We start from the raw sequence: 15,427 nt of genomic DNA, 5'->3' as shown, positions 1-15,427 counted from the left end.
CTGCATAAAACTACTTTAGTCAAAGAGAACAGGGAGGTTATTTTAGAAGAGTGAGTATAGGCACATATGGTGGGTAAAATCAGTCCCTGCCATTCTATTATTATATGTACAGATTTACAAACACATGAGGTGATATGTTTATTTGTTTTCTTTTAAATAATAATGTCCAATAAAGCTGTTTTTTCTGTGTGCTATTACATCTTGTGCTATTGAGTTGAACAAATTACAATCATTACCATAATCATATGATCATAAATCTGAGCATTGGTATTGAAAATAAGTGCACCATCTGCATGTGCTTTCTGGGTTTGCCTTTGTGTGGCTATATTACCATGGTTCCATGTGATCATGCACTCATCAAACATGTGAAACCAACAGTTAGGACAGTCAAAGTGTAGTCAGAGGGAGCTGACTCGGCACTTCAGCAGTGTTTTGAAAACACTGACTGGAGTGTTCGCAACTCAGGCATGAGACATCGCATTCAGATCAAGTGATGCTCAAGCCTATAGCTCATCCAGGGCTAACCACATATACTCAGGAGTAAAATGCAGACTACTCGCCCACTTAGCTTTCAATTTCTTAAACCTGAGAGTACATACTGCCATAATAATTACAGACTTACCCAACCATAGAGACATATCAGAGGACTTCCTCTTCACTTTTATTTAAATATCCACTGTGTGCAGGTGCATTTTACTCCTGAGTACATCTTGGAGTTTTGGGCAACAGCAAAAGAAGCTCAACTACCAATAAAAATGTTTTAAGTGTTTTTATTGCATTCATTTGTTTCATTGTCTTCAATCGAGTAATGAAAAATAGCTGATATGATTTTGAGTAAAACTTTAATTAAAGCTAGACCATTTAACTGGCATGGACTGTATATGATTCTAGGCAATTCTACTCAGAAATGGTGGGCAAGGCACTGAAAGTATTGGTCCAGTAGTTGACGAAGCGCAGCCTCAGCTTCTGCTTGACAGAGTTTCTGCCCATCCTGTGGTTGATCTCCACATATTGGTGGGTCTGATTGTTAAAAGGAGGCCAGTTGACGGGAACATCAGACTCACCTTTGTTAGGGTCTCTGTTGGAAAGAGAGAGAGAGAGAGAGAAAGAGAGAGAGCAGTTAACGAAATGTATTCAATATACAGTATTTCCTCTGAATATTCATGTACTCAAATGTTAAATCTTAGCAGGTAAAATAAAGTTAAGTTTTCCCCTAATAGTCTCTCATTGTATGATCACAGTTTGCATGTAAATTACAGAGGCGTATTGATTGGATTAAAATGAATTTCTCATACCCGGTCTTGGCAAAGTTGGTCCAGTAGGCGATCATGTATCTAGAGACATCACGGTGCTTAGGCCAGTATCCCAGAGGAGTGGCGAAGGGCTTGCCGAAGACATACTGCAAGTCATCAGCGTGGTCAGCCCCCATCCAGCTGGGGAAACCGGGATTTCTATTACCCTGGGAGAACAGGTAGGAGTAGGTACGTCCAGTCCTGAAGAGGGACAGAAACATAGAGAGGGAGAGGGAGAGGGAGGGAGAGAGAGAGAGAGGGAATGGGAGAGTAATACATCAGAAAGTAGCACTGATATTAAGTCCATTGTAAGTGAGCGTTGAAAGAGTGATGATGCTGGGTCAGGTCATGCATGCCTAAAATCGTTATACTACATAAAGAGTAATACATAGGTGTAATGTAAGTAAACTAGATGTACCACAGAGCGGTACAAAATATGACCGCCGCCCAGTCCAGCACATTTTTTCCACAAAAATAAATCACGCTGAAAGGCATATATAATTCTAACTGTCTCACTAAATTGCACTATGCACACTCAATTTTCACTGGTATCTGCTAGACAACAAGTACCAAAACATGATTCACTAGTTCACATTCCTGAATTTGCATAAAGACATAAAAGCATAATACATAAAAGCATAATAGAAAAGCATGTTTGGCGAGGTCTCTAGCCATGGTCCTGAAGGGCTTCGCGGAATCGTGCCGGAGTCGACTGCGCAGACAGGAGTCGGGCAGGATTCCGCCATACACCCCCTTATCCTTTAAACATGGAAGACGGGAGGCGTAAGGGGAGGTGGTGGGTTGCGAGCGGAGTAACACCGATGCTGCAACTTCGGCAGGTAGACTGCAAATAAATAACCTGACTGATTGAAAAAGGAGGCGTGGCAAATTCCGTCACGCTCCTCCCGAACTTCCGTTTGTAAAACGATATTTAGTTCATAGATTTCACATGTAAAATTTATTTTATACAACCCCACCCCCATCTTGCCTGTTCATAATTCTGAGAAATTCTTGAATTGTGTGCATGTGTGCGAGTACATGTTTATGTTTGTGTGTGTGTGTGTGTGTGTGTGTGTGTGTGTGTATGTGTGTGTGTGTGTGTGTGTGTGTGTGTGTGTGTGTGTGTGTGTGTGTGTGCATGTGCATGCATGCATACATATGTCTACTGTGTGAGTATGTGTCATACGTATGATTACTGTGAATGTATGTGTGTGCGTGTGTATCTGTTTATGCACATGTGTGCATATGGAATGGGTTAACATGACCCCTGGAGGCAAACATACGCAAACAAAACGGTTCTCAAGATATTCACAGAAAGCTCTGTTGGTGTAGTCACTAAATGTACACATAAATTATTTTATTGGCCCCCCATGAACAAAAGTTCACGAAACTTGGCATGCATTCGGAGGGTGTCATAATGATCCTACACTTTCAATTTTGTACAGTTTTGACCATGTCAGCCAGATATATTGTGATGAAAACACCTAATTTTTTGCTTTTTAATTATTTTTAACTAGGTGGCGCTATACATGAAATAAGTGGTAATGGGATGGGTTGACATGGCCACTTAAGACCAACATACAAAAAAAATGGTGGTCCTCCTAGGCCCTACGGTTCTCGAGATATTCACAGAAAACTGTCTCCGGCCACCTACAGGCCAGTTGGTGTATAGTAACATAAATTAATTTATTGTGTGGCCCCCCATGAACGGAATTCCACGAAACTTGGCGTGCATTCAGAGGGTGTCATAATGATCCTACACATCCAATTTCGTGCAGTTTTGACTATGTTAGGTCACAGATACCTGCGATTATAACACCTCAGCTTCGCTGCGCGGCGGTCATAATAAGTATATAATGACGAAGGACCCTATCTCACACTAGGTGCATTATATAGCCAGTGCCAAATGCAACACAAGTGTCTTTGCAAGTTTGTGACCAACCTATTTGTCTCTGTCCCGTCCCACACCCACGTTGTTTAAATAGCAAATGCTCTTGCACCGATCTGAGCGCGCATGGGTGTGTTCATCTTATAGTGAGGTGTGTTCTGGTGTGTTGTTGGTGTCTCTCTATCTACACTTGAACATAATGTAAGAGCTTCAGTCACTGCACTTAGATCCTCAAAATAGTGTGCGGGAATTTCTGGGTGAACTTGATTTTGTGTGCACAATCTCTGTGTGTGTGTGTGTGTATTTGAGTGTCTGAGAGGGAGAGTGAGAGTGTGTGAATGCCTGGCAAGTGAAGCCGTTTGCTGCATGGGCTTTGACTATTTCATTCAAAAAAGTCAGGAAGTCTTACGTGGCAATGCTGTTATGCAGGTAGAGAGCAGCCTGAGTGGGAATCAGGAAGGTGTAGTCGGTCTCCACTTCCACAATAGCCCTCTTCACCTCTACCTTGCTAGGCCTGCTCCCCCAAGTGGAGGTGTACTCATTGTAGGCCAGGTCAGCAGCCTGTTGTCCCTTCTCTTTGGTGAAGGAAGCCACAAGGACCCGCAAATCCTCCCTAAGGTAAAAGAGCGAGTGAGAAAGAGAGAAAACAAAAAATAATTATAAATTGTTAGATTAAAAAATATACTGTAGGCAGACAGTATTGTACACTCACACGGGTGTTGACTGAATAGGCTGATTGACAGAAGGCACATCCAGTCCAGTGAAGATGTGGCCGTCCATATCATTGGCACCGGCAATGTAGTCCCTGTCAGCAGCATTGACGAACAGGTTGCGAGGATCGTCAGGCAGGAAGTCTCCATCGATGACAGGAGAGAGGACCAGGGCTTTGACAATGGGAGCTGAGGGAGAGAGACCCCCAATCAGAAAATACCATAAGCGATGGAAGGGAAAAGAAAACACCCTTCTGCACCACTTCACCAGTCACCAGTACACACACACACACACACACACACACACACACACACACACACACACACACACACACACACACACACACACACACACAGTTTGGCCAACTCCGCCATGTTGGATACCAAGGTCAGATGACTAGCCCTAAGGGGTGAATATGCTATGTTGAAATAAACCGCCTATTTTCACCGTTATAACATGTTATCATCAACGTTTGTCAATATGTGAAAGGCCTTTACAGATATATTGTTATTCAACATGGCGCCTATTGTCTCTGTCTCTATTTACGGTATGGCCGGTGGTGGTTCAGTAGGTAGAAGAGTTGTTCAGTAACTGGTTCTGTGCATTTGTTGGTTCAAGCCAGACTCTTCCTGAACCTGTCAAAGTGTCCTTGAGCAAGACACTGGTCTCCAAATTACTCCTGATGTGCTGGTTGGCGCCTTGCATAGCAGTCTCCACCATCGGTGTATGAATGTGTAAGTGAATGCAAGAATGTAAAGAGCTTTGAATGTTCAGAAGAGTAGAAACACACTATTTACAATTTGAAAATGTAGGTCTACATTATGGTAAAACAAAACAACTACCCACAACCACAACTCACTTTCCGGAGACCCGTGCATTTCCAAAGTGCCAGCAAGAGTCAGAGCAACAGCATCAGTCATCTTCAGACAAGCCACCATCTTATCATCAGTTGGGCAGCCCACCCTTGTGGCAACCTGTGAAGGATTGATCTCATTAAACTAGTGGCAAAAAGAAGATTGATTGAACGTCTCCATACGTCCAATAGGGATGGATATTTGGATATGTAAGACATAGACATGAGGATAATGTAATAGCAATCTGACAACAGGTGTTGTGTTTACCAGCTCAGTAAACTGTCTGGGGTTCCTGTTGATGGCCCAAGGGCAGAGAGCCACACCACTCTGGGAGATGCCTCTGCGGATGAGCCCCTTATTCATGGGAGTAATGAGCTGTGGGGAACATAGAGAAGATGGGTGAGACTACAGATGTGTTTAACTGGATAACTAAGGCCAGTACTAGAGAAAGAGTAAGCGAGGGAGAGAGAGAGAGGGAGAGGGGGAAAGGGAGGGAGAGGGAAACATTTCTACCTGGAAGTTGACACTGGCGCCTCCAGCAGACTCTCCGAAGACGGTGATGTTGTCGGGATCTCCACCAAAAGCCTTGATGTTCCTGTGCACCCAGGCAATCCCAGCATGCTGATCCCACAAGCCGTAGTTACCTATCAGTGGTATGGGTCACTCCTTTTAGTTCAGGTCAGTCCATACCTGTCAACACTCCCGTTTCTCCCGGAAAACTCCCGTAATTTGCATGGCCATCAAACTTCATTTTAAAATCATTAATGCATTCAGGTTGCCAGATTGTGTATGAAATACACCCTACACATACACGATCACTTAGTTTCAATTTTAACCGTTTTGTCATAGGCTAAAACCTGGCAACCCAAAACCCAAATAAGGAAGCGGATGCCAACTGCGCAGCCTGAGTCTCGTCGTGAGCAAGCGGGCTAGATGAATGGCCTACTCCAGAACTAGCTGTTGTGAAATTGTTGGAATTTAATTGATTAACACATCACATAAACTGTTATTGAGTGTTGTTGATACACTGAACTTGTTCCCTCGGAACCAAATCTGACAGCAAGCAGCTTTGGAGTTTTGGAAGTAGGCTGCAGGCAGGCAGCTGGTGGATACATAACTGGCATGCGTAAGGTAATGGTAAGGTAAAAGCAACGACCGAAATGCAGTGTTGAAACACATGTATGAAACGTATTAAACATGCAAACACAGATCCGGTATAAATACTGACCCCCCCCCCCCCCCGAAAAAAAATCTCCCGTTTTTGGAAAGCTAAATGTTGACAGGTATGGGTCAGTCTGAATTCCACTTTGGATTAATTCATCTCTATACAGTATAATGCCTTTTCATAGTTTAATCCAAATTCAAAAATGTTTCAGCTCCAGATCATTTTACTTGGTTCAATTCTATATCATTCAATTTAGCTCAGTAACTACGGTAAATGAGTACAGATTCTCACTTCTTCTAAGTCAGGCCCATCTGAATCCTACTTCAGATAAATTACTCTGCAATTCTTTTCTTCTTAGTTTAATCCAAGTTCAGTTAAATTTCAAAGTTAATTCTTCTCGGTTCAGCTCTCCAGTCAGATCAGCAACTACAGTCAGATCTACATAATGTGTCTTCTTAGTTTAATCCAAATTCAGTTAATTTTCAGATCCAATGCGCTCTATTAGTTTCAATTCATATCATTTTATCCAGCTCAGTAACTACAATAAATGACTACAGATTCTCTTGACTCCTGAAGAGTTTGTGCTGCTGTTTGTTTACCAGGGATGCCGTCGTCTCCAGTACTGAGGAAGCCCAGAGTTCCCACACGGTAGGTCAGTGTCACCACAATGACATTTCCCCTGTTGGCGATCTCCTCTCCATCGTACAGATAGTTGTCAAGGAAGTTTGCTCCGGAGGAAGCACCGACAAGGAAGCCACCCCCAAAGAGCCAGACCATGACAGGGAGGTTGGTAGAGACCTCTGCAAAAAATGGTTAGAATTTGACATAAGGGTATGTTTTACATTGATTAGAACTGCTGGAAATAAAGTGTGTGTATGGATACTAATAACAATAACAATATAAATAACTTTAATGTTATATTTTTTTATATCAACAAAACATAAACATAAATATATATACCATAGTTCTGTAAGATAATTCATTAATTAAGCGTAAGGTGAACAGATGAGTTTTTAAACACTTCTCGACAGTCCCAAAACTATCACAAAAACACAGAACATAATATTCAATACTAATACCATCATTACATATAATATAATAAAAATGTCATATTGTATAAGACAAAACGTTTTGTGTATACTCAAGGGCAAAACGTTGCACTCTGTAATCATGTCATAAGCATGAACGATGGTGTTCTAAATGAAGAAAACTGACATTGTGTGTGTACTGATTGTTCAATGGCAACATGTACCCTGTCAGAATACGAACATACAGGATACTGAGGCCATAATTTTTTTTTTCCCAGCAGTTAAGTCTCTATGTGAAGTGGTAGTCTATGGGGCAGGAGTGATAGGTTCAGTGATGGGTTCTTTTGTGCATATTCAAAAGAAAATGAGCCTTTGTATGAGGTTGGGGGGGTTTGAATACCTTTACGTCCCTGGGGTACCCAGATGTTGAGGTAGAGACAGTCCTCATCACCGCGTGTCATTGTCTGGATAAGGTTGACCTGCAGACATCTCTTCCTGAAGTCTTTGGCTTTCAGAACACCTACAAACAGGAAAAGAAATGGGACAGATGGCCATGTAAAACAACAAGAGTTTAATAGTATAATAAATAGCTGTTCTTGCTTTATATGCATAACATATGTATAAGACATATCAAGTATCCATATTGCATTTTTTGGTAACACTTTATAATAACTACAATTCATAATTTACTAAGCCTTTGTTACTTATTAGTTAATGGTTTGTTCATCATTAGTAATTTCTTTTAGACTTTAGATGAGCTCACAAAATATCATTAACTAACCACTTGTAACTCCTGAATTAATCATGAATTATAGTATTAGGAAGTGGTTTATAAAATATATATCCTCACCCTAACTAATCATTAGTGCATGTCACATTGGTTAAATAATGGAAATATTAACATAAAAAACATATTATTGCATCATTTATTAAGTATTAACAATAATGTATTAACATATTTTAGATATAGGCTTTTTTACTATGAACAAACCATTTATAACTGTGTGAACAAATGCTTTACTGATGATAAATTATGTATGAACAATAAATTACTAATGATGAACAAACCATTAACTAATAAGTAACAAAGGCTTAATAAATGACAAATTGTGTGTAGTTATTATAAAGTGTTTTTATACCCATTTTTTATATAATATGTTAAAGACTTTAAGAGCCCTGCATCAAAGTTACTGTTGCTTTGGAAGCTATACATTTATTTTGGAGTCTTACTTGAAAATGATTGTAGAAACTTTTATTGACATTATTGGAAATCTTATTGAAAATGATCACGAATGACGCAGCTTTACATTTAGCCATATACACTTGTCATGACAAGTGATGCATACTTCCACAGGCCTTCCTGGCAGATTCATGTTCAAATTCATCAATGGGTCATCATGGCACAGCAGTGCACATTGACTGTAAGGATACTTAATGTCTGACTCATCAAGAGAAGTGTAACCACACAGCCATTACAGCTTCATGGAGTCTTGGGTCACCTACCATCCCAGCCAGGGTGGGGTTGAGGTTTTTCAAAGCGACCAGGGGGAGCGGCGAAGGGGATTCCCTTGAAAACATCCATGTAGCGGAAGAGTCCAGAAACACCATAGTTGTCTCCAGAGACCATCCCCCCTTCGGTTATCACAGTTCCCAGCTGAAAACAAAAGTGCAATAAATAAATCAGACCCTGAATACCTTTATGTACATCAACAAAAAAGAAAATAGAACAGATGAAAATAGCAATGTAATATGTCTAACACAACATTATATAGCACACATGACAGGTTACACTTTAATGGCATACTGTCTGTACATGATTATCTGTTTAATCTTTTAAAGAAATGTTTTAACCAAAGGTCATCAAAATCAACCAAGCTCACAGAAGCAGCAGAGGCAGAGCCCAGACAAAGGGCCGCGGCCAGCAGGAGTCCCAACATGGCCATGGTGAACAATCAGCAACACCTACAGAGATGGGGTGTTTTATTCTCAGCCCTTTATACCGTCTGGCCTCCGCTATCTCCATGTCCCTATCGCAGTCTATTTTTTGCCAGTGTTGCAAAATCTCATGCCAGTTTTTGACTACCATGTGTGGATCTATGCCTCTCTCTCATGGAAGCATGTGTAGGTCATTCTGTGCCAGGTGACATCAAGGGAATGGGCCCTTCTCCAATTTGGATTCACATCAGGTGTGAATTGCAAAAGTAGAGCAATAACATCACAGCAATACATTCACAGGTTCTGGTTTGAGTTGTGGATCAAAGGTTCAAGATACAGTATATGAGACAAGACAATGGAGTTCAAGTCCGTGCAATGTCACCCAAACCACTGAGAACAGCTACAGAACAACTGAGATCAGCAACAGGAACTGAATTAGGATTACAGAATTAATAGCGTCTTCCATTCCTGGAAAAAGTATGGGTCAGTTTCTTCAACAAAAAAATTAGAAAGGCTATGCCTAAAGTCTTGGAACTTGAAAACTGGTAACTTGACCTTGAAAAAAGAGACAAAGCCAAGTAATTAGTATTTATTTATCCCAAAAGATCATTGAGTTTTTTTTGTTGTCATTTATGTATTACAGTACAACTCACAAATACAAACAAAACTACAAGTTGTTCATTTTGTTCTCTTGTGTTTGAATGAAAAATAAATATATCCAAATGTACATAATGTATTTTTATTTTATTTTTTGCTTTTCAATTCAGTCTGTTTCATTCAATGTCATTTGTTTTGCCATCAGAACTGTCTGAGGGTAGCCTGACGAGCCAGACCCACATTAAAATGTAGGGTCTGGGGACTCACCGTTTGCAGTGCTCAGTCCGAGGGGCGGGATAATCGGTTGTCTTTCAAATTCCCTCTGCACGCAATAGGATAGCGCTACAACTCATGAGTCCCATGCATTTTCCCTCCAGCGGAGCTAGTTGGCTAGTTCAAACTTTTGCCAACTTAAAAAAAGCTTAACTTGTGTCACGCTGTTCGCCAACAGCAAATTCATCTTCTTTGTTTTCAAGTAGCAGTGAATTCACGCTGAACCGTTTCAACTCTGCCATCAATCATTATGTTAAGCCCGCCTAACGACTCTATACACAATGTGATTGGCCCAATCGAAGTTTAATTTTTCCAGCTTGCAAGCCAACGTAGAGTTGCTAGACTAGCCCGGGCAGCAAATTAAATTTGCTGCCACTAGGGTGCGTCTAGATTTCTAGGCTAGTCTGAGGGGCTATTCCCAGATATCACATAAACATGAAGAACATGACAACTTTTTAGCTCATGGTTTCACTTTCATCAAGGGAAAACAGTGAGTTGCATTGTGACATGTTGTTCCCTTGTTCGTTTGAAATCTCAGATTGACCACCTGTTCGAGGGATTTGCGACAGCCTTTCCCAGCTGTTTATAACATGTTTGTAGCATATCAGTGTTCAACAGAATTATTTTTAAAAACGGAGGGGATATAGGCTATAGGCAGTTTTACAAAAGACCAGAAAACAATGTTAAGGCATTTGTGGAGAAGAAGGATGGATTGTGTGTTCTTCCTACATCTCACGGTTAAAGTTATTTCGTTGCTCTGATTGGTTAGGTCTATCCAATTGAGTGCAGAGGCATTCCCCCCTGTATCGGTTGAAACACTCCCCATAATTGCGTCCCAATGGAGCAGTATCAGACTCATATTCTGGCTAGAATTGAGTATGGCTACGTCAGGCTAATTGCCAGACTCACTCGCTGAGCAAATTCAAATTGTGTTCTGGAGCATGTCACCAGCTTCAAGTTTCTGGGTGTCCACATCTTGGGCCCTCAACACCTCTACCCTGATCAAGAAGGCTCACCAGCGTTTCTTCTTCCTGAGGAGACTAAGGAAGGTCCACCTGTCCCCTTAGATTCTGGTGAACTTCTACTGCTGCACCATCGACAGCATCCTCACCAACTGTGTCACAGTATGGTATGGCAACTGCTCTGCTCTACCCTCCATCGAGGCCATCCAGGGCAAGCAATGCTTGCGCAAGGCATGCAGAATCATCAAAGACTAATCTCACCCCAACCACAGACTGTTCACCCCACTCCCCTCCGGGAGGCGTTACAGGTCTCTCATCACCTAAACCAGCAGGTTCAGAGGAAGCTTCTTCCCTGCAGCGCTCTGCATCCTAGTGACAACCAACCAACTAAGCCCCTAACCCCCCACCCCCCCACCCCCCGCCCCTCCTTGCCTGTGCGTGTTGAGGTATCCACAACCATGGCAACCTTGACAGCGAACATTTTGCCAATCAACAATTATTATAATATGTTACTGTTAATAAACTGCATATATTGTTCTTAGTATTCTTATAATGTTACTGCTACTACACTGCACATATCTGTACATGTTGTTCATACTATATACTGTAGCCATATCTATTCTGCTCTTATAAGGCTGCTAATACATTGCACATATTTATTTTTAATTTATATTACTGTAAACCATACCACCTTCTTAACTGTATACTACTGTCTACACTGCACTATATATCTTATACTGTTTATGCACCACCTGCCTATACTTTGTATATCACATTGCACTTTTCTGATATTTTGCACTGCAGATTAGACACAAACTGTATTTTGTTGTCTTTGTACTTACTCTGCACAATGACAGTAAAGTTGAATGTAATCTCTTATCTAACTCTGGGGTAGGCGGAAAATAAGCAAATTTTCCAAAAAGGTGGTGTGATCCTTTAACCCGACCCTACTCTTGTAATCATAATTTGGAATTTCACAAACCATGGTGTTACTGTATCTCTGTCTCAACCAATCGGATGTAAATTTGCAGTTTCAAACCTCTCTTTTAGGATGATCTCATACTACTCAACTCTATTCAACTCTCAACTCATCACCACATGATATGATGCAACTACAATAAGCAAATGCATTAGGATGCATCCATGAGGACTGTAAAGTCTGTTTAGGCAAGTCTTGCATCTCAGTGGCCATCTTAGTGATCCCTCCCTGAAGTTTTTTTTGGACTAACAGGTCAGGCTTCTACTCAAATAGGGAAATCTGTAACTCCAAATAGGAATGTTTTATCTACATTAAAAGTACATCAGGTGAATCCTTGTTTAAATCTGAATTGAACATTGTAAATAGCTCCTCCAGTTGCTCAAATTAAGCTAAAAATGATGTTATTCTTTGTGTTAACTTGCTCACTCCATGCATCAACTTTCACAGCATGGCCATAATCAAGCATCAGCATGGCCTCAATAAGGCCAATTCCAACAATGCAATTGGTTACATTACATGGCAGCTCCCACTCTCAACTCAGCGTTACAAAGTGGCTTCATAAACCCCCATTCATTTTCCCATTAGTGATTTGTCTCCTAGTCTCTGCTAGTGCTAAACAAATACTTAAAAACACAAAACGAAACTTTTAGACAGCCTAATCATTTAATTAAAGCATATAATATGGGACAAAATCTCATCTGGTGGACAAAGGCATTTTTTAGATGAAATGGGCTGCAGTGGCCTCTTGCGACCAACATATCTAAATCTCATTAGAATCCCTTTCATCTACTGTCTGCAAAATTGTATGCTTTCAAACTATAATGCACTAGCCTGACGTAGCCAGACTAATTTCTATTCAGAATTTGAGTCTGGTACCGCACCATTGAGATGTGATTATGGGGTGTGTTTCAACTGATACAGGCAAATGCCTTGATCACAGTTTTCTGTTTTTTTTTCCAAGTTATTGTGCAGTCCATATCTTGTACAACAAATGAGATAGCTGAATATAAAGATTTAGCTTCTCTAGCGATGCAATATCAACTCAAGTGTGCTCAGGTGACATGAATGACTGGGCACTGTTGCTAATCTGTCCATCATTGTATAAAGCCCGTCCAGACAATTTGATTGATGTGAACCGGTCTGGTGCAAGCATGGAGACTTCTCAATAGAGCCAGTCTAGACTGAATTTCCCGACTTCAAATTTTGTGGGCAGGTTAAATTCGGGCTGGCTTCCAGGCTAAAAACACGGTCATTATGACATTTTCCATTTAACTTCCCCTGTGCTTGTTGCATGATCACATTTATATTTGCATTTATTAATTTAGCAGACACTTTTCATTCATCCAAAGTGACTTACATATGTCAATTTAATTACAAGGGACATTGTCCCCGGAAACAACTTGGGGTTAAGTGCCTTGCTCAATGGTGGAAGCCGGGAATTTAACTAATCACTAATCAATACAGTTTGACCCTGTTAAGACCCAGTGAAGCCCAGAGAGATTTTTAGAGATCCAAGCAGCAAAGCTGTAGGACTCCTGTTGTTAGGGGTCCAAGCAGAAAAGCTGTGGGAATCCTATTGTTTTTGTTCTGATTATTCTATTATTATTATTATTATTATTATTATTATTATTATTATTATTATTATTAGGGGTCCAAGAAGAAAAAGCAAACTTTTATTTCCTCTTGTTCCTCCTGCATCAAATGAAGTCAGCAATGCCAACTGACCATGGTAAATTGTCTCGGCATTTTCAAAAATCTCAAAAGTGAAACTAATCTCCTAGACCGTTGATCCGATTCTCACAGAATTCGGTACACTTCATCAACAGACCAAGCCTAACAGATTGACTTTATCTGATTTTTGATTCGTCGCTCCATTTGAAAATTATGCATCAATCAACTTTTAGGATGTGGCCTATAATGATTCTATTACCCATGTTCAGTGCTCAGTGGTGCTCAGTGATACATACAATCAATAAGGCATTCTTTGGAGGCACACAAAACAGATCTCACAAAACAGAAAATACCCATTTCTTTCCATAGGGGGAGCTATAATAAGCATTTTAGATTTTTGCTGATATCTCCAGAACTGTATGGAATTTTCTGACAAATTCTTCTTTCTATTTATCTCCTACATCCAACGAACCAATGATCCCAGTGTGACGTGGCCTATAACAATTCTATTACCTATATCATATTCTTTAATAGGCTAGTGACAATGGCCCCACATTTTTCAGATACCCCTACCGGAGGTAGAACTAAACGCAACAATGTTTTTCCTTATCTCTAAGGTCTCCCATATATGAAATGGATTCTTAGCTAAAAATATTTTACTGCTACGATTGTTAAATTAACAGATATTGTTATACACCCGAAAAACCAAAAAAAGGACTAAAATATAGCCTGTCCGTATGGGAGTTAAGGCATATAAACTAGTGCAGATCAATCACACAAGCTCTGAGAGCTTTGAAACTTGGCATGTTTATAGTCAGGAAGTTGCTTTACCTACTAGAAAAGACTGGATGTGAATATCTTGATGTATGGAATGAATAGAGACATGTAAACATACACCTAAAATAAGCGGACATGCAAAAAATGAATATCTATGCAGAATGTTTTCATTTACTTTGTAGCTGCTTTACCAGGGATTATCATAGAAACACATATGATGGCTTATGGGAAAGGTGGGGTTGTACTGAATCCAACAATACCAAATATGTAAATATAGTATGACAAGTTAGGGTGTTCTGTCACTCAATGTATGAGGTGTCCAAAATGAAAGAAAACAGAACACTAGCAAAATACATTCTCAAGTCCAAATGTGAGAAGAATGTTGATAAATTCATTGTTACTGCAAGGCAAGTGCTGATCTATATTTACATTTAATAATGATACATTTCATATTAAACACAGATTCAATTGAATCAGGTTAACACTGGAATGGAACACCTTTATTAAAATATTTACATTCACTTGAATTTTGTTTTGGTCAAGTCATTACTGAATAATGGAAAATAATATTGTTAGCTTTTGTCTGTCCAGACCAGCAGTGGACAGTAGAGCCTACACTGCTTACTTCACCCCTAAGTTAGTTGTAGAAACTACTTTCCCTAGCTAAGAAAGTACTTAGCCCTCTGACTAATGTTGCATGTGTAATTCAACTTGATTTCCAATTAAATGAAAATTCTGAAATTTTTCCTTTTCACTAGTCTCTTGAATTATAAGGCCTTTTCACACAGAGATTACGTTTAAATTTGCGGGAAGAGGAGACGTCTTTTTGCTGCAACGTGTGTCTGAAAATGAGGTGAAAATTTGCCGGCCTTTTTTTTTTTTTTGGCCGAGCCGGGCTTTATAAAGTTCATTTTCCATAGTAGCGTGTGACAACAAAATCATATGCCTGCATTCTGTTCCCAGAGCTTTCTCTGTCTATGATCTGCAGCGTTTCTCAAATTATGAGCCTCCTCGACGAGTAGATTGCTGGTCTACGGAGCCATTAATTAAAATTACGCCCCACTTCTGTCTGTTAATTTGCGGCACAATTGAATGATATTATAGAACCGCGGACCGAAAGGTTTCCCCGATCAGGAAATACTCCTTAATTCGCAACTTTTTGTAGGCCTAACAGAGGTAGCCTAAATATCGTGCCTATGGCGATTTCTGCTTTAATAAAAAAAAAAAAACATTTATTTCACTTGTCTCGCTGGATTGAACGCAGAATGTGGTCTGTTGCGCAAATAGATGAATGA

The 15,427-nt window shown here is 40.2% G+C and overlaps 1 protein-coding gene across 1 annotated transcript; it reads right to left on the bottom strand.

Moving 5' to 3' along the window:
* Positions 1-754: 754 nt before the first annotated feature.
* On the bottom strand, positions 755-8,881 carry LOC121680478 (bile salt-activated lipase-like). The gene is made up of 11 exons (XM_042059880.1): positions 8,819-8,881; positions 8,442-8,592; positions 7,339-7,458; positions 6,510-6,710; positions 5,259-5,389; positions 5,013-5,120; positions 4,751-4,865; positions 3,893-4,079; positions 3,590-3,793; positions 1,296-1,493; positions 755-1,078 (listed from the first exon to the last, which is right to left on the bottom strand). The coding sequence occupies exons 1-11, from the start codon at positions 8,879-8,881 to the stop codon at positions 898-900; spliced, it is 1,659 nt and encodes a 552-aa protein (XP_041915814.1). The 3' UTR covers positions 755-897.
* Between the last annotated feature and the right edge of the window lie 6,546 nt (positions 8,882-15,427).

Source organism: Alosa sapidissima, chromosome 13, assembly GCF_018492685.1.
Source record: "Alosa sapidissima isolate fAloSap1 chromosome 13, fAloSap1.pri, whole genome shotgun sequence".
Taxonomy (NCBI): domain Eukaryota; kingdom Metazoa; phylum Chordata; class Actinopteri; order Clupeiformes; family Clupeidae; genus Alosa; species Alosa sapidissima.
The sequence above is the reverse complement of the archived record's forward strand: the minus strand, read 5'-3'. Positions and strand labels throughout refer to the sequence as shown.

What these genes read in the sequence shown, in the direction of transcription:
- LOC121680478 (XM_042059880.1), bottom strand. Translation starts at nt 8,881, where the DNA reads ATGGCCATGTTGGGACTCCTGCTGGCCGCGGCCCTTTGTCTGGGCTCT. An exon ending in GGTACCCCAGGGACGTAAAG is followed by an intron (nt 6,711 to 7,338) that starts GTATTCAAACCC and finishes CATTTTTTGCAG; the next exon opens with AGGTCTCTACCAACCTCCCT. An exon ending in ACCAACTTTGCCAAGACCGG is followed by an intron (nt 1,079 to 1,295) that starts GTATGAGAAATT and finishes TCTTTCCAACAG; the next exon opens with AGACCCTAACAAAGGTGAGT.